Here is a 17620-nt window from a genome sequence, read left to right as displayed (position 1 = left end):
GAGCCTCCTGTGTGATAGCCTGAGAAGGATGCGATATCTCTCCTGTGATATCGAGTCTAGAATGCACAGTCTCAATATAATCATGGAAAAACATCAGACAAACCCCAAAGGAAGGACATGCTATGAAAAAAAGTTGGGGTGGTGGCCTATATTCTTCCAAAATGTCAATGCCATAAATGACAAAGTGAGGCTGGGGAGCCATCCCTGATTTGAGGAGACTAACACATAGCAGCTCAATACGATGCCCACCCTTAAACTACTTCCTGCACTTGAGGAAAAAAGCCAGAACAGTATGTAATTGGGTCAGGGGACAAAATTAGAATACAAATGGTAATTAGACAAAAGTAGTATATTAATGTTAAATTTGGGGCACCTGGGTGGCTCAGTCAGTTAAACGTCTGGCTCTTGATTTCAGCTCAGGTCATGAGTTCACGGCTGTGAGATCAAGCCCTGCCTCAGGCTCTGCACTGAGCACGGAGCCTTCTTAGAATTCTCTATCCCTTCCCCCGCTTTCTCTCTCTCTCTCTCTCAAAATAAATAAACATTTAAAACAATAGTAAATTGACTGAAGTTGGTAACTGCAGTGGCTATGTAAGAACTTATCCTCATTCTCAGATATGTCCAAGTATTTAAGGATAACGGGAGTATGAAAAAAGTCTACTCTCGAATGGTTTAGGAAAAAGAGGTACATATATAAAGAGAACAAATGATAATGCAAGTGAAGCAAGATGTTTGCAATAGTGAATCCAGGTAAAGAGCGAGTGGGTCTTCTTTTATACTATTCTTGCAATACTTTGGTGTGAATGTATTTTTTTACAACTAAAATGTTAAAAGTCAGACAGCATACGATGGTATACCTTTAATAGTAGAACAGTGTATAGCCATTAAGATAATGATTTGGAGAAACACTTACTTTCTGGGAGTGCTGTTCTTTTGTATTGCTAAGCATAGTAAGTATTATGTATCATAAGACAGAACTGTTGTTTAAACAAGTAGGTGCATCCATAGCAAATGAAGTGATACGACCATAGGAGAGTGGTTATTTCTAGAATCCACCCCCCCCAACATATATGCATTCTCTAATTTATCTACAGTGAGAATGTGTTATTGTATAAGAAAGGAACTAATAAATGTTACAAAATTCAGTCAGCACCATCATGCTTAATTGGAAAAAGTGTCTCCTTTTTTTTTCCTTCCCAAGCGATTTTTGGACATCACACACCTTCATACCCCTGTGGTCACCTTTACACACCTCATACGTTCCTGCACAGACTGTTCCAACAGTGGCACGTCCTAATAATAGGATCACTTACCGGGGCTCTGACCGTAAAGCCACTGCCACTGGACAGGTGAAGGATGGTACCCACCTAGACACACGATGCCGTCGCCTGTATAGCCTGCCTTGCACACACACACCCGGCTTCCTGGAGTGGTTCTTTTACAGTCAGCCTTGGCAGAGCAACCTCCATTGCTGGTCTCACAGGCATTGATGGCTACAGAAGGGAGACGCGACACAGAGCCCAGCCGGGGAGAGAGGGGGGGAAAAAAAACAGTGATAAATTCTTTACTTGCGTGAGAAATGGAAGCTACTTCAAAATGCCGGGCACTGGATTAAGTACGGATAATTCAAAAGAACGCAGAGCATCGGATGTCTTCACTGGTGGATTCTACCAAACATTTAAAGAAGAATAAATACCAATTTTCCCAAGCTCTTCCAAAAACTAGAAGAGGAGAGAAGACTTCCCAGTTCATTTTATGAGGGCTGATACCAAAACCAGATAGAGCCATCTCAAGGAAACTCTATACATCAATATCCCTCACAGGTATAAAAACAAAGATCCTCAAGAAAATACTTGTCAATCAAATTCGGCAAGAAGAACAATACACCATAACTAAGTGGGACTTATGCAGGAGTGCAAGGTGGTTTAACATTTAAAAATCAGTTAATGTACTACAGCCTATCAATCGAATTAAAGACAAATCCACTTGTTCCTTCCTCAATAGAAGGAACAAAAGCATTTGATAATATTCAATATCTTTAGTAATTTTTTTTTTTAACGTTTATTTATTTTTGAGACAGAGAGAGACAGAGCATGAACGGGGGGAGGGGCAGAGAGAGAGGGAGACACAGAATCGGAAGCAGGCTCCAGGCTCTGAGCCATCAGCCCAGAGCCCGACGCGGGGCTCGAACCCACGGACCACGAGATCGTGACCTGAGCTGAAGTCGGACGCTCAACCGACTGAGCCACCCAGGCGCCCCTTCAATATCTTTAATAATAAAAGCTCAACAGGCAAAGAATATAAGGAAACTTCCTCAACCTGATAAAGGGCGTCTATGTATGGAATAGAACTGGGGGTCCAGAAATAAACCCATACATCCAAAGTCAATTGATTTTCCACAAAGGTGCCAAGACATTTCAATGGGGGAGAGAAGAGTCTTTTCAATGAATGATACGGAGACATATGGATATTCACCCACAGAAGAAGAATTTGGACTTCAACCTCACAACATGTACACAAAGTGGATCAAGACCTAGATCTACTTGGAGTCCCACGGTGTGGTTTTGGACAAGCTGCTCAGTGAATCTGAACCTTAGGGTCCACCTGTTGAGGTTTGTTTGCAGGTTTGGAGACTCCCATCTGGTAACATACATGAAAGTGTTACAGAAATGTGGGTTGCTCTCCTATAACCCTGCTTTTGCTATTTCCTAAAAACAGAGGGCAAGAAAAATATTCCAGTTATTTGCTCCTCCCAGCTGTTTTCACGGGCATACTGTGCACATCTTACAGCAGGAAACATCTGGGACCAGGGTCAGGGTGCCTGCACGCTGGGAGAACCCCCTGGGGTAAGACGGTCTAGAAGACAGGTTGGTATGTTCATTGTTCACCACAACCTGGACTGAAGGCTGTCTGGACAAGGTGCTCGAGAGAAATATGATGCTAAGCGTTTCCAGTTTTCTAGCACCAAATATGTGGTGGGCACCTTAAGAGTATTAGATCCCATTTACCGAGTGCTCTGTGCAAAGGCTGTTCTAAGCACCTCACCGTTATTAATCTCGTTCTCACCAAAAGGTCCAGGGAGGGAGATTCTCTTACTGACCACAACTTACAGATGGGAAAATGATGCAAAGAGCAGTAAAGCAACTTTCCCAAGGTAATACAAGCTATAAGAACTTAGACTCAAACCCGGGAGAGTCTGGTGTGGGGCTGTTTTAAATTCTGCCTCATTCTGCCATTGCACAGAGAGGTTGTTTGGTCCCCAAACCACTCTGCAAGGGACACAGTTTTATGTTCACTTTATAAGTGAGCTAAGGGGGCTCAGAGCAAATAAGAGACCCATCCAAAGCTGTGTGGGTAGTAGGAGGAAGAACCAGGACTCGGGTCCCTGTCTGTCCCATTCCAGAGTCCCCATGCCTGGGTCACATGCTAGGTCAATCAAGCTGGTGTTTTCAAAGTTCCCCAGGTGACTTCAGTTGTGGTCAAGGCTGTGAACGGCTGTTTGGAGAAGAGAACAGGTACGATTGTCCCATGCATTCCTAACCCAACACATGCCCCAACCGCTAACAGCAGTTTTCTCGCCCAGGGGGCCTGGTCGGCTGCCCTGTTACATCCAGGGCAGGAGCAGTGGTTGGTGGTGGCAGAATGGTACAGTCTGCAGGACTTGTGCCACCCTTGTAACCCCCAGCGGTCCCTTCCTCGCTTGCCTGTGCAGACTGTTCCATTCCCTTGGAATCCTGCTGCACATCTGCATGAGGCCGTCCCGTCCGGATTGAGAAGGCAGCTGCAATAAGAAATGGCAAGCGCTGTTTGTGGGGAAAGAATACAGAACATCCACCCGCTGTGTCCCCAGCGTCCTGGCTCCTGCCCCCTGCTTCACTCAGAGGTCTTGCCTAAGGCTCGGAAGGAGAGTCCCTGCCCAGCACGGCCCTGGACGGGTGGCCGAAACTGCAGAGAGTACATGGGTGGGCATCGGCCCGGGATGAGGAGGACAGCCAGCAATCTTTAGAGGGCCACTTATGTCCTCGGAGCCGTGCTTCCCACATTACTTCTCATAACCTACACGCTATCCAGTAGCCCTAACCCGTAGATGTTATTATTCCCATTTATGAACGGAGAAACTGGGGCTTAGAAGCGTAATTGACTCCAGGTCATGCACACAATGAAAATGACAGAGGCTGATCTGAATTCAGGTCTAAGTCCAGTTACTGGGCCAATTAGTTAAGCCATCACGCCCCTCTGGGAGTTCGGAGTATGACGTTGAAGTATGAACACATAAGGCTTCGCTGTGAATGGGGAGTAAGGTTTGACGGCAGTCAGGGGCACTGGGCTCCCTTGGCGTCTATGAAAGGGCCCCTGTGGCTTGAACTGGGGGCAGCAGCTGGCTTTTTTGCCGATATGCCAGGTAACTCAGGTGGCAGCTTGTTTCGAAGGCTGGATGTGGCAAGTTGATGGTGGCCTTTTCAGAGAGATTTTTCCTTTCATACTTAAATTCATCATAAGTCTTCAGAAAGGGTCTCAGGAAGCTATTACCCTGAAGACAGGGCCTGATGTGGACACTCCTAGAAAAGAACCCTCTTTGCATCCCTTCCAGAGAAAAGCTCAGCGGTACGTACTTGGCGCTGGTGTGGCATATCCCATTGCAGTCGTCTTTGGTGATCTCTGCAAAAGAGAACCAAATGCTGGCTCAGTCCTTTCTTACTAAACCTAACTCGGGAGCTTTCTTTGAGTACTTACTGCCCAGAAAAGATTTAATTCCTCAGAAGTAATGATATGCATCACGTGAGCTACGTAAAACTGTATGAGCTTATAAATCCTTGTTTTGCCTTGGCTGCCAGGAAGCTCAGCACCAAATCTGAAGGCTGAATATACTGATGGAGTGTCTACTGTATGCCAGGCTGCGAGGAGAGTAAAACACAGTATCCTCCATCAGGGTCTGGAGGTTGATGCATGTTCCTCTCTGGGGCCTGATTTTTCTACTCTTATTTCTATTTCCTGTGTTCTTTATTCTTTCTAGTTTTTCATCATTTTATTATGGAGTGAAATAAACAAGCAAAGCTTAATTATAACTAATATTAAAAGGCTTTTTTTCCTTTTTTCAAAAAAGATTATATTTTGGGGGTGCCAGGGTGGCTCAGTTGGTTAAGTGTCCAACTTCAGCTCAGATCATGATCTCACGGTTTGTGAGTTCAAGCCCCACATCGGGCTCTGTGCTGACAGCTCAGGGACTGGAACCTGCTTCAGATTCTGTGTCTCCCTCTCTCTCTGGCCCTCCCCTGCTCACACACTCTCTCTCTCTCTCTCAAAAATAAACATTAAAAATTTTCTTTTTAAATTTTATTTTTAAGTAATCTCTGCACCCAACATGAGGCTTGAAGTCACAACCCTGAGATCAAGAGTTGCTTGCTCTATGAATGAGCTAGCCCGGCACCCCATCCCCCCTTCTTTTGTATTTGCAAAAATAGCCCAGGGACAGGCATATAGCAAGGTACCTATTATCTATTAGCTGAATTAATTCCTAAAATTCCTGGAATAGCATGGGCTCTCGCTCTTGGATGCTCAGTTACCAGATATTTCTCAGCAGGGGAGGATCCAGAAAGAAATCATTAGCAATGAAGAAAGAGTACCCTTTGGGGAGGATGCCCACGTTAACAGCCGTTGGGATAGAATCTTATTAGAGCTGGCCGAGTCACACAGAAGGTCCTGCAGCGGAGACCTGACTGCAAAAGATGTCTGTTTTGTGTCAGGCGGAATCTTGACAGGCTCCAAGGTGCTAAATGGGTACAATGCAATTTTGTGCTGTTATGGATGCTCTTCCTTGAGCCTGGAAGTCTGTGATCTCTCCATTCTCTGTCTACTGAAATCCCAGTCATCTTTTAGGTCCTCCTCTCTGAAACATGCTCTAAACCTTTGAGCCAACTTCAGTTAATAGGGGTGGCTACATGGCGTGCTCTTTTGAGACGGAGGTGGCACCCCTCTCTGGCCTCAGTGATGCCTGCCAGGTGCTTGGGAGTGGGGAGTCTGCACGTGAACAGAGGAGTTTTCTTCCTGGCTCCAGTCTAGAGGCTCTTTCCTCTGTGCTCTCATACTACTATTTTTTGAACACTCTTGACCACTTATTTCCATTTCTAGGCCGGAAGCTGCGTGCGCACGATGTGCACTGAGACCCGGCTGGAAAACTGGGTGAGTGCCAGTCGGTGAATAGCCTTGTACTCTACCCTGCTAAGGTGTGTCCCTTGGAGGCAATGAACTTTCTCCTGGAGGCAATGAAGAGTCATAGCAGGTTGTCAAGTCCTGGGGAGGGGGTGGGAATAATGGTCTTACCTATTGCTATGGCGGGGGTGGGGGCAGATGTTTGTGTCACCTCACCCCTCAAATCCATATGTGGAAACCTAATCTCCAGGGTGAAGGTGTTGGGGCTTGGGCCTTTGGAGATGGTTAGGTCATAAGCGTGCTCATGAATGGGATTAGTGCCCTTATAAAAGAGACCCCAGAAAGCACCCTTGCCTCTTCTGCCGTGTGAGGACGTGAGAAACCAGCAGCTGGCAACCCAGGAAAGGGTTCTCACCAGAGCCCGATGGCACCTGGTCTCAGACTTCCAGCCATCAGAACTGAGAGAGACGTTTCTGTGGCTTATAAGACATCTCGTCTATAACACTTGTTATAGCAGCCTGAACTAAGACACCTGTGTTCTGGAAAGTTCTCTCTGGCAGCCATGTGGAGGATGGAGTGGAGGAAGCTAGGACAGGAGGCACAGGGACAGACCCCAAGCCTCTCACTGAGAGGATGAGCCACAGGATGGGATGTGGATGTTAGAATAATGCAGACATGCTGGCCAGGGAGGCATGAAGGCCACGTGGGTGGTTTCTAGATTGGGGGGGGGGGGCAGGTGGGGTGGGCTGGTCTTTTCTCCCAGGAGGGAGAGCAGGAAGAGGAGTGAGTCTGGAGGGCTGTCCTTGGGGCACATTAAACATCAGCACAGTGTGGTGTGGCTAGGGGAGATGGGCCTGTTCAGATCCTGTTGTGGGAAAATAAAAATAAACGCATATAACCTCTGCAGGACAGCTCAGCAAAAAGTAGCAAACACTCCCTCCAAAAGTGCAACTTCTTTTTTTTTTTAATGTTTATTTTTAAGAGGGGGGGGGATGGGCAGAGAGAGAGAGGGGGACTGAAAATCCGAAGTGGGCCCCACACTGACAATAGTGAGCTCAGTGTGGGGCTCAAACTCACCTACTGTGATGTGAGATCATGACCTGAGCTGAAGTCAGATGCTTAACCAACCTAGCCACCCGGGCGCCCCCAAAGTGCCAACTTCTGATGCAGATATCCCATCTTTAGAAATATCAGAGGATGAATTAGACAAATGCAAAATGATGTATGTTCATGGCAGTGCTACGATGACAATCGAAAATTGGTTTGAGAAAGCGTGGTGTAGTCATATACTGAGATATCGCATGAAAACTAAAAAATGGTATTTATCTATATTTATCCATGTGGAAAGCTATCCGTTACATACTGTAAAATGAAAAAGTAGGCTGTAGGGGCACCTGGGTGGCTTAGTTGGTTAAGTGTCTGACTCTTGATTTTGGCTCAGGTCATGATCTCATGGTTTGTGGGATCGAGTTCTGTGCTGGGCTCTGTGCTGACAGTGTGGAGCCTGCTTGGGATTCTCTCTCTCTGCCCCTCCCCAACTTGTGCACGCATAATCTTTCCTTTCTCTCTCTCTCTTTCTCAAAATTAAATAAAAACTTAAAAAAAAAAAGAAAAAGTAGGCTGTAAAACTGTATGTAGAGTGCGGTCTCACACACAGATGTTTATACACCCAGAAAAAGAGTGGAAGGCCAGTAGGTCAATGTAAGACATTAGCGAGAGTTCTTTCCTGCTATGGGAACGTGAGCAGTTCTGATCTACTTCTTTCTTCTTGTCTTTATTTTACAAACTTTTTGCAGCAAGTAGGAATTACTTGGATTGCCAAAGGAAGTAACAGAGGCGTCATTTCTATTTTAGGAAGAAAGAAATGTAGCTGCTACGACGCGAGGCTAAGAGCAGATCATAAGGACCGAGGGGCTCGCCCTTACCACTGTCACATGACACTCCTCGCCAGCCAACCTCACAGTCGCAGGAGCCGTCACCCGAGGGTCCTTGGCTGCATCTCCCGTGGACACAAGAGCACGCTAAGTGGAAAAGTGCCCACAAATTGTTAGACCTCTGACCTGTGCTCAGGAGCTCATTTATCATTTACTATAAAGTGTCACTTCCTGTGAGAGGCATTTCATTCGCCAACCTGGTTCCAGGGGCTCATTGTCGTTAATGGAGGGCTGGATTCACAGGGAGGGCGGGGGCACAGGAGACAGAATCGAATCAGGCCATGATCTGACACAGACCACGGTTGTGGGACTGGGAAGCACTGTAGGTTGCTGACCCGAGCAGGTTGAGAGTGTCCTCAGCTAAAGTCATCGGAGGATTCAGGGCTGTGTGGGACAGCCTGGGCTGGGAGCACGTGTGTTCCCTAAGGTTTGTCCACTAGGTTTATATAACCCTGGTGTGGCGTTGCCTTCTTTAATAACATAGAAATGCCAATTCCTTTATTACGCAGCAGTGTCATGAGCCTCTGAGAACTGGCTGGAAGCTTTGGATGCCTTCCCCTGAGAAAAGGTTTCAGCTTTGGGGCGTTGCTAGACTCCATGACCCCATGAATCACAGGTTAGGAAGTCCTGCACAAATGGAAACAGAAAACGCTTCCAAATGACAGAAAGAATCAGCGCTATAGTTCCAACTATATGGTCTATGGTCCAATTATAATGATTCATTTATATATTGATTTTGGCTTGGACAGGCTACTGATAAAGCAGTGATAGCCAGGTCCAATTTATGGTGTTTAGTGCAAGGTAGAAAAATTCCTTGCTTTCCCATCGTGGATTAAGAAACTCCTCCCAAGTGCGTGTGTGCGTGTGTCCCTGGGCACAAGGAAGTCAGGGTCAGAGAATGCAAACAGATGATGGTTTTTGTGAAAACAAAACAGCTTAAAGCAGGTGGCTTGCTAAAGGTGAATTAATAGAGTAATCTTTACATAGAGGACAGCAGGATTCAAGAGCAAGGCTTTGGAGCCAAGTAAGGTATGATTCAAATCTCGGTTCTGCCTCTCATCAGGTGTGACCCTGGGGGAAGCCATTCAACTCTGCCTTAATATACTCGTCTGTAAAATGGGTACCAGAACACCCAAGTATATAAGATTCCTGTGCAGACCAAATGAGAGACTGTGCAGGAATGGGCATTTCAGACTATCAAGCAATGTCCAAACTGAGAGGGTAACCAACATGAGGATCCAGGCGCACAGACAAATACAGAAACGTGAGGTTGGTGGGAGAACGTCCGCGAACAGATTGGGGGTCGTTTGGTAGGTGCAGTTAGTGACTGGAAACGTTTGGAAACACTGTTTTGTGCATATCGCAGGACACGGACGTCCTTACAATTCCCTGATAGTAGGGGTGGGATTCTGGCCCGCCTGCCCAGACAGGCTGGCGACGGAGCGGGGAGGATCGGGCCCTGGCAGGTTTGGCGCGGCGCCCGGCGGGGTGGGGAGGAGGGTGCGCACCTTGGTCGCATTGGGGGCCGTACTTGCCCTCGGTGCAGGTCTCACAGGCCGTGCCCCCGAAGCCCTCTCCACACTCGCACACGCCCGTGCCGTTCAGCCCGTCCAAGCAGATCCCGTTTCCAAAGCAGACGTTCTCGGCTTTCCCTGGGCAGGGCTGGCACTGGGGGCCAAAGAAGCCGGCACAGCATTCTCTCGTCTGCAACCGGGGGGGACAAGGCTGGGCTTGGAGGGAGGCGGCCACACCTCCATCCCCGGGTTTTGTCCAGAGCTCTGACAATGCATGAGAGGTACCCTGAGCGGGAAGGAGCGGAAGGCAGGAAGGAGGGAAAGCAGAAAGGCCAGAGAGAGGCGGGGATGAAGACCAGCGGGAAAAGAGGGCATCAGGAACAGAGAAAAGAATAATGCAGGTGATGCAGGGGTGGAGGGGGATGTGTCAGCTGTGGTCACCATCCAGGACCCCGGGCCCCTCCCTGGTGTGCCTTATGTCGTCCCCACTGGTTCTGAGGGTGAGACGCCTTTGCAGGGGAAGCCTTCTGCACTTCATAAATGAATCTCTTGGAGTTAAGGGAAGCCCTCCTGGCTGTGTGCTTTTCTTACTTTTCTAAAATTTTTATTAAGGTTTTCATTTTAATTCCACTATAGCTAGCATATAATGTTATCGTAATTTCAGGTGTGCACTATAGTGATTGGACAATTCCATATATTACTCAGTGCTCCTCATGATGAGCGTCATCTTTAATCCCCATCGCCTCTGCCTCTTATTCTTGAGTTCGCCAAAACACAAATGTCTAGGTCACTCAGTGGTGGCCTCAATAAGCGCAGTCACCATCTGTCACCACACGATGCTACTGCATATTCCTAACTATAGTCCCTATGCTGTACTTTGCATCCTGTGTCTTATTTTATAACTGGGAGTTTGTACCTCATAGTCCCCTTCACCTATTTCATTCCCCACCCTCCGTGGCAACGGTGTTCTCTGTGTTTTAAGAGTCTATGTTTTTGGTTTGTTTCTTGGTTCCTTTGTTTTGTTTTTAGATTCCACCTGTAGAATTGTTGATTCACCTGTTGTACTGGTGAAAGGAATATAACATTGTATGTTCATTCTACTTCAGTAAGAAAGTAAATGCATGAGCATGGCTGTGTTCCAAGAAAACATTTCTGGATCCTGGAAAACAAAAACCAAAAAAGCCCACAAAAGCTCTGCAGCTTGAGGGCCAGACCACCTTGATTTCTGTAGGATAGGCAGGGGCTATGCCTAGTCTTCTGGGAGAGAAGCAGGGCAGGAAGTTATAAAGACTTTTCCTGCAGATCCCAAAGCAACAGCACAGATGTACTTAGCTCTGGGGTTCGTTTTCTAAACAAGCAGGTGCACCTTCTCTTTCCCTTATTAGGGAGCTGGCTGTCTTCTCCATCCCTTTGCATGCAAGCACACTCACAGGGCATTTCACCCTGTTGCAACAATGAGATGGTCCTTCTAGCGTCTCAGTCCTTCTGTTTCTTCACCACACAATTGAATATTGCAGCTTTTACCTGTTTCCTGACTTACAGGGCTGGCCTGAGTTTTACTGTTAACCACCGCTACCTTGAATGACGATGACAACGGGAGTGGGGATGATGAGGAGGAAGAGGAGAGGCGGAAGGAATACATGTGAAGGCATCTGAAAAATATGACATATGATTACATTTCCCCATCTGCTGCAGGAATTGGAAGGGTGATTCAATCCTTATACTCACAATGACCGTTTTCATACAGCTTGGCTGGCACCCAATGAACACGGATCGCTTGCCCATGAAATAAAAGGTGTAGATACATCTCCTTGTCTCTTCGCCCTATGCAATAGAAACGATGTCAACGTTTTGGGGAAGAAGAAGTTCCAGTCCCTAGGAGAAAGTACGTGGGTGACATATCGCTGTTTCTCTGACTGAAATGTTCTGGAAAGGGAGGGGGTTGGTTTCTTGGAGCTGCTTTGTAAGAAAGGAGACACAAAATCACAATGTTGACTGCCAGAAGTGAAAGCAGGCAAAATCCAAATTAGGATACCTTGAGGTGGTACTCTGTAAAAAGAACTTTTGTCTAGAAAACTAACTCAGGAGAAGTTGTAGGAAAAGTTGCAAACTAGATAAAAATATCCTGTAATGTACCAGATTAAAACTCCAGTGAGAGAATCAGCATTGTTTTCATTATAAGTTTTCCTTCTTTCTTTCTTTCTTTCTTTCTTTCTTTCTTTCTTTCTTTCTTTCTTTCTTTCTTTCCTTCTTTCTTTTTCAGAGAGACAACGTGAGGGAGAGGGAGAGAGAGAATCCCAAGCATGCTCCATTGGGCATGGAAGGGCTTGATCTCATGACCCTAAGATCATGACCCAAACCAAAACCAAGAGTGGATGATTAACTGAGCCACCAAGGTGCCCCATCATTAAAAATTTTTATTCTCATGTTATGGAAGGTGCATAAGCATCTATTTTAAAAAAATGTTTTTATGTTTAGTTTTGAGACACACACACACACACACACACACACACACACACACACACACACACAAAGGGTGGGTGGGGGAGGGCCAGAGAGAGGGAGACACAGAATCTGAAGCAGGCTCCAGGCTCTGAGCTGTCAGCACAGAGCCCAATGTAGGGCTCAAACCCACGAACTGTGAGATCATGACCTGAGCAGAAGTCGGACGCTTAACTGACTGAGCCACCCAGGCGCTCCCCATCTATTTTTTTTTTGGTAACGATTGGAACATTATCAGGAGTAGCTCTTATAATAAATAGCTACAAGAAACATAAATTAGTAATCAATTCAAAGACATGTTTACTTCTCCCAAGTTTGCCATCTGTTTCTTAGAGGAAGTTGTAACTTCAACTAAAAGGAAACTCATCCAGATTGGATGTTGTTTGGATATAGAGTCTGCCTTCTCTGATAAGATTTCCTGCTCTTATCCTCGACTGGCTTCTGGGATGTGAAAGATGTAGAAAGTGAAAAATCTCTTCCTGCATTGTGCATCGAATGATGTGAACCCCGGCTTCTATTTATGTACTAATTAAATTTTACTTTGGTCCAAAAAAAAAAAATGGATTCAAGACTTTAGAAAGATGCATGTAATATAAGAAGGTAAAATTAAATTAAAACGCAGGGATTAAAATACAGGGATGAGGGCAGAGAAAATGAGATATGCTTGAGGTTCATTTTCTAATTCGGACCGCCTAGGATCTGGAAACTATTTTATAAAAGAAGACAAAATACTTACTAGTGGTTTAGTTCCAGGTGGGCAGATCGGCAGCTGGGAACACTTCCCACATTTTCCCTTGGTAAAACACAGAGGCAAAGTGAACATTTCATGGTTATTGCTTTTACTGCAAAGTATTTTCCAGACCTTGAAGCTGACGGTATTAGCATATAGAATTGAAACTCAGAAAGATATTAGGGGAGCTCATCCGATCAGCTTCTTTCCTGTTCATTTAGATAAGCCCTTCACTACTTGAGGTCTGGGATGTCTTAGCATTGCTTTCCTCTACTCTCTGATACTAATTATCCTCTTACCTCATTTACATCCCAATTCCTTTAACAACAGCCCTCCTTCACGGAAAACCCATTATTTAGTGAATTTGTCGAGATTCCCAGACTGAGAGGATGTGTCACACACCGTGCCCGGCCTTGGGAGCACGGGGAGCTGAGGGGTCAGTACGGAGCTGATAGATACTATTGTAAAATAATGAGCACTAGTTAGGAATGACAGAAAATTTTAAATGTGACCCATTCCTAGAACAGGAGGAGGTCAGTGTGACTGGTTCTTAACTTGGCTCGCACCAGACAGGATGGTGTGGTTGTTCAGGGTTCTGGCTCTGGGGCCAGACTGCCTGGATTTTAACTCCTTGTCTGCCACTTGCTAGCTCTGTGAACCTGGTGCATTACTTAGCCTCTCTGTGGCTCGTTTTCCCCATCTGCAAAATGGGGATAGTAATAGTACCTATTTTGTAGGGTATTGTGAGCATGGTACATGTAACATGTGTATTAACCTGTGTAAAACCATTAAAACCACATAGAATATGTGCAGTGCCTGGCACATAAGAAGCGCCCCCAAAACGTCAGCAGCTATTACTATCGAGAAAGATCCTACACTATCTCATGGACTGAAAAGTCTCCATTACTGCATTTTATGTTACACTGAAATAATCCACCTCTTTATTTTCTCTCCTCATAGACCAGGTTTGGCCAATACCTGCCATAGGTGGACCATAGCCTCCCTCTGAGCCTGCGCTAGGCATGGCTTGTTTTCCCTTTGACAAAGACCATGGCTTGAGAATTCTGCTCAATACAACCCCCCAGGCACGTTCCCAGGTACTCAAGGTATAATTTATTGCACCAGATTTTGAGTCCATTGGGGTAGGGATCATGTCTTATATACCTTTGTAGAGCCAAGCTCATTCTGCTTTTTTGTACATCAGAGATGCTCACTCAGTGTTTTTCAACTGAATTGAGATACCCTGATAGATGAAACTTATGCTTAGCAAATTTATAAAAAACTAAGCCAACAGTTGCATCATTGGCCTTGGATATAACTTACTTGTACAATCGTAGTGTCGTTGTTGTCACATCTATTCTTCTGAATTTCCAGAACTTTCCCCAAACCATGGATCACTCCCTTGTCAGTGGCTGCATTGGTGTAGTTTATTGGAGCCTCATTTACGTAGAGCTATAACCAAGAGGGTTAAATGTGAGTTTTAGTGTAGTGATTTCAAGGGAAATAGGGAAGATCGGGATTGGAGGCAACAATATCACAACAACCTAGGAGATATTCCAGTATTCACCTCGAAGGTAACACACTGTAGTGGAAAAGGCCCTCCTAAGGGAGGAGAGTCTAAGTAACAGTCTCGCACCTGGCACCAACTTGTTGTGTGACAATGGGCCAATGGTTTTTCCTCTCTAAATCTCAACTTCCTCTTTTGTAAAAGGAAGAGGCTGTTCTAGAGAATCTCTAAGGTTTCACTCCACCTCTCACATTAGGTGGTTTATGACCATTTGAGGAATTCTGAATCATGATTGTTATGTTAGTGCCACTGGCAAAATGGCACCACGGACGTGCTCAGCTGTACTATGGACTGGTGGTCCTGGAGGTGTGAATGCCTTCCAAAATGAAGATGTGGAGAATGAGACTCATTGGCCTTTCAGCACATCTCTATGGTTAATTGGCAAGCAACCCTCACAAAGGCCAAGTGACAGGCACTTAAGAAAAAACAATAACTAGCATTTTTTTTAGTGTTTTTGTTTGTGAAAAGAGTTCCACTAGGTAGTATCATTTCCCAGTGTGTGGTGAATGCTCAGAGGTTCTTCATGAAAGGCTGCTAACTCCAATTCAACTTTGAGCTATAACTTGTTTTATTTTGATTTTTTTTAAGGAGAGGATACCTTAATGATTGAGTAATACAAAACAAGGGAATCTACTAATTCGTTCATTAATGTAAATAATAAAACTGGAAACAAATGGTTCTTTAAAAAATTGGTCTCTGTGTGTGTGTGTGTGTGTGTGTGTGTGTGTGTGTGTGTGTGTGAGTTGGGAGAAGGGGAAATCTTCAGTGCACTAAGAAAAAGTTAAGTTTGTAACCAATAAGGGCTTCAAAATGATTAATTACATCCCCAGACTCCCCACAGCAGCAATATTAAAATCATTCTTCCAAGTGCTGAAACTTGAACTCCCATGGAATGTTGAAGTCCCTTATGTTTATTTGAAGTCAGGTGACTTTCCACTGGGTGTTGAGGTAAATCACGGCCGAGCTCCACAGGTGTTCTAGCGTCTGTGTAGATCTGTAAGACTAGCCGGGAACTTTACTGGTCGTGTCGAATGGTGGTTGCACCACAAACTTCCAGAATTCTGAGACACTGAACACTTTAAAAAATATCAAAATGGCAGAACTTCTGATGCTGTAATACTGTTGATTTGCATGAAAAAAGTCTGAATCATCTTCATGGTGAGATGTACTCAGGGAATTACAGGCTGCATTAAAATTTTTATTTGAGGGGCGCGTGGGTGGCTCAGTCGGTTAAGCGTCCGACTTCAGCTCAGGTCATGATCTCATGGTCCGTTCGAGCCCTGCGTCGGGCTCTGTGCTGATGGCTCAGAGCCTAGAGCCTGCTTCCGATTCTGTGTCTCCCTCTCTCTCTGCCCCTCCCCCGTTCATGCTATGTCTCTCTCTGTCTCAAAAAAAAAAAAAATGACTTTAAAAAAATAAAATAAAATTTTTATTTGAGGGGCGCCTGGGTGGCTCAGTCGGTTAAGCGGCCGACTTCGGATCAGGTCATGATCTCACCGTTCATGGGTTCGAATCCCATGTTGGGCTTTCTGCTGTTAGCACAGAGCCCACTTTGGATCCTCTGTCCTTCTTTCTCTTTGCCCCTCCTCCACTTGCATACTCTCACAAACTCTCTCTCTCAAAAACAAATAAACATTTAAAAAAATGATATGGATAAAAACAAAAAAATAAGTTCTTTACCAATCAAAACTTGCTTAATGGGAAAAATAAGAAAATGTATCTAAGAGGATCTCTTCAAAGTTATTGTACAATAGGTGGGACTATTTACAGGAGTCAGAGGAGAATATTTAGAGTTAGATTATTCTGTAAGACTCAAGCTCTTTTTTTTTTTTTTTTAACCCAAGCAGGTTAAAACAAAACGCACACAAAAATTAACTTGTAGTTCAATGACAATACCATTGAGAGCATTGCTTTTAAGATTGCACTTTTTTATTTTTATTTTTTAAAGTTTATTTATTTTTGAGAGGGAGAGAGAGAGAGAGGGAGAGTACAAGTAGGGGAGGGGCAGAGAGAGAGAGGGAGACACAGAATGCCAAGCAGGCTCCAGGTTCTGAGCTGTCAGCACAGAGCCTGATGCAGGGCTCGAACCCATGAACTGTTAGACCTGAACTCAAGTCAGATGTTTAACTGACTGAACCACCAGGTGCCCCAGGATTGCACTTTTTGAAAGCCTCCAATAATATTATTGTTCAAAAATGTCTGTGATTAAACTTTCCTTTTCACAGAACACCTAGGTTATCTTAAACAATAATTTGTTTTTATTAGTTTTCCTTAGGAGAATTTATACTAGAATCACCCTGTGAGTTTCTTGCTGAATTTTCATAAACTGATCTTCCTTGATGTTTGAAATATTTAAATAGAATTACACTTGAAGCACTTTATTTTTATTTTTTTAAATTAAAAAATTTTTTAATGTTTATTTTTGAGGGAAAGAGACAGAGAGAGAGAGAGAGAGAGAGAGAGAGAGAGAGCAGGGGAGGGACAGAGAGAGAGAGGGAGACAAAGAATCTGAAGCAGGTTCCAGGCTCCGAGCTGTCAGCACAGAGCTCAATGCGGGGCTCGAACTCACAAACTGTGAGATCTTGACCTGAGCCACAGTTGGACATTTAACTAACTGAGCCACTCAGGAGCCCCTACGCTTGAAATACTTCAAACGTTTAGTCTCATCAATTCTTTTTCATGAATCCTGAAGACTTTGAAATAATTAGGGGTTGTGTGAGGTAAATACTGAGCATCCGTGTGGGGGCAGTCGGTCCCAGGACCACGGTCTGTGCGATCAGGCAATCATGACGTTACTCATTTGGCTGCTGGACCCCACGTGTCACTTGGCCCCCTCAGCCAGTGCCATGTCCTGGGAGTTGGGGTTTGCTGCCATGTCCACTGTTATCTTAGAGAGTGCTCAAGGACTGTCTGTTGGGTTTGTTAGGAATCACTGTCAAAGGGCACCTGTGACTGCTGGAATTCAAATACCGTGATTAGTGAAGCCGCACTGATTGTCCCGAGGCTGGTAACAGGGAGTGTGTTGAAGCTTGACAGTCTGTTTTCTCTTTACGGTGGAACATAGGCAACTGTCCTTTGTGGATAAGGCGGAGGAAGCACTGGTGAGATTTGTTTCAACAAGGAAGTGATGATGGTGGATAGGCGCTAAGACCCTCATTCCTGTCATTCCTGTTGTTTTGGTTTTGTTTTTTGGTTTATATATTTATTTTGAGAGAGATAGAGA

The 17620-nt window shown here is 45.1% G+C and overlaps 1 protein-coding gene across 1 annotated transcript in view; it reads right to left on the bottom strand.

Annotated features, from left to right (window-relative positions):
- Positions 1 to 17620, bottom strand: part of STAB2 (stabilin 2) — a 164138-nt gene that overhangs the window by 46848 nt on the left and 99670 nt on the right. Inside the window, exons 35-42 of the mRNA XM_042947554.1 lie at positions 14154 to 14282; positions 12837 to 12893; positions 11327 to 11422; positions 9593 to 9788; positions 8076 to 8171; positions 4614 to 4659; positions 3705 to 3781; positions 1368 to 1493 (exon numbers count right to left, since the gene is read on the bottom strand). Of these exons, the coding sequence (XP_042803488.1) occupies positions 1368 to 1493; positions 3705 to 3781; positions 4614 to 4659; positions 8076 to 8171; positions 9593 to 9788; positions 11327 to 11422; positions 12837 to 12893; positions 14154 to 14282 (823 nt within the window). The remainder of the gene's footprint in view (positions 1 to 1367; positions 1494 to 3704; positions 3782 to 4613; positions 4660 to 8075; positions 8172 to 9592; positions 9789 to 11326; positions 11423 to 12836; positions 12894 to 14153; positions 14283 to 17620) is intronic.

This window comes from Panthera leo, chromosome B4 (genome assembly GCF_018350215.1).
Source record: "Panthera leo isolate Ple1 chromosome B4, P.leo_Ple1_pat1.1, whole genome shotgun sequence".
Lineage (NCBI taxonomy): Eukaryota > Metazoa > Chordata > Mammalia > Carnivora > Felidae > Panthera > Panthera leo.
The sequence above is the reverse complement of the archived record's forward strand: the minus strand, read 5'-3'. Positions and strand labels throughout refer to the sequence as shown.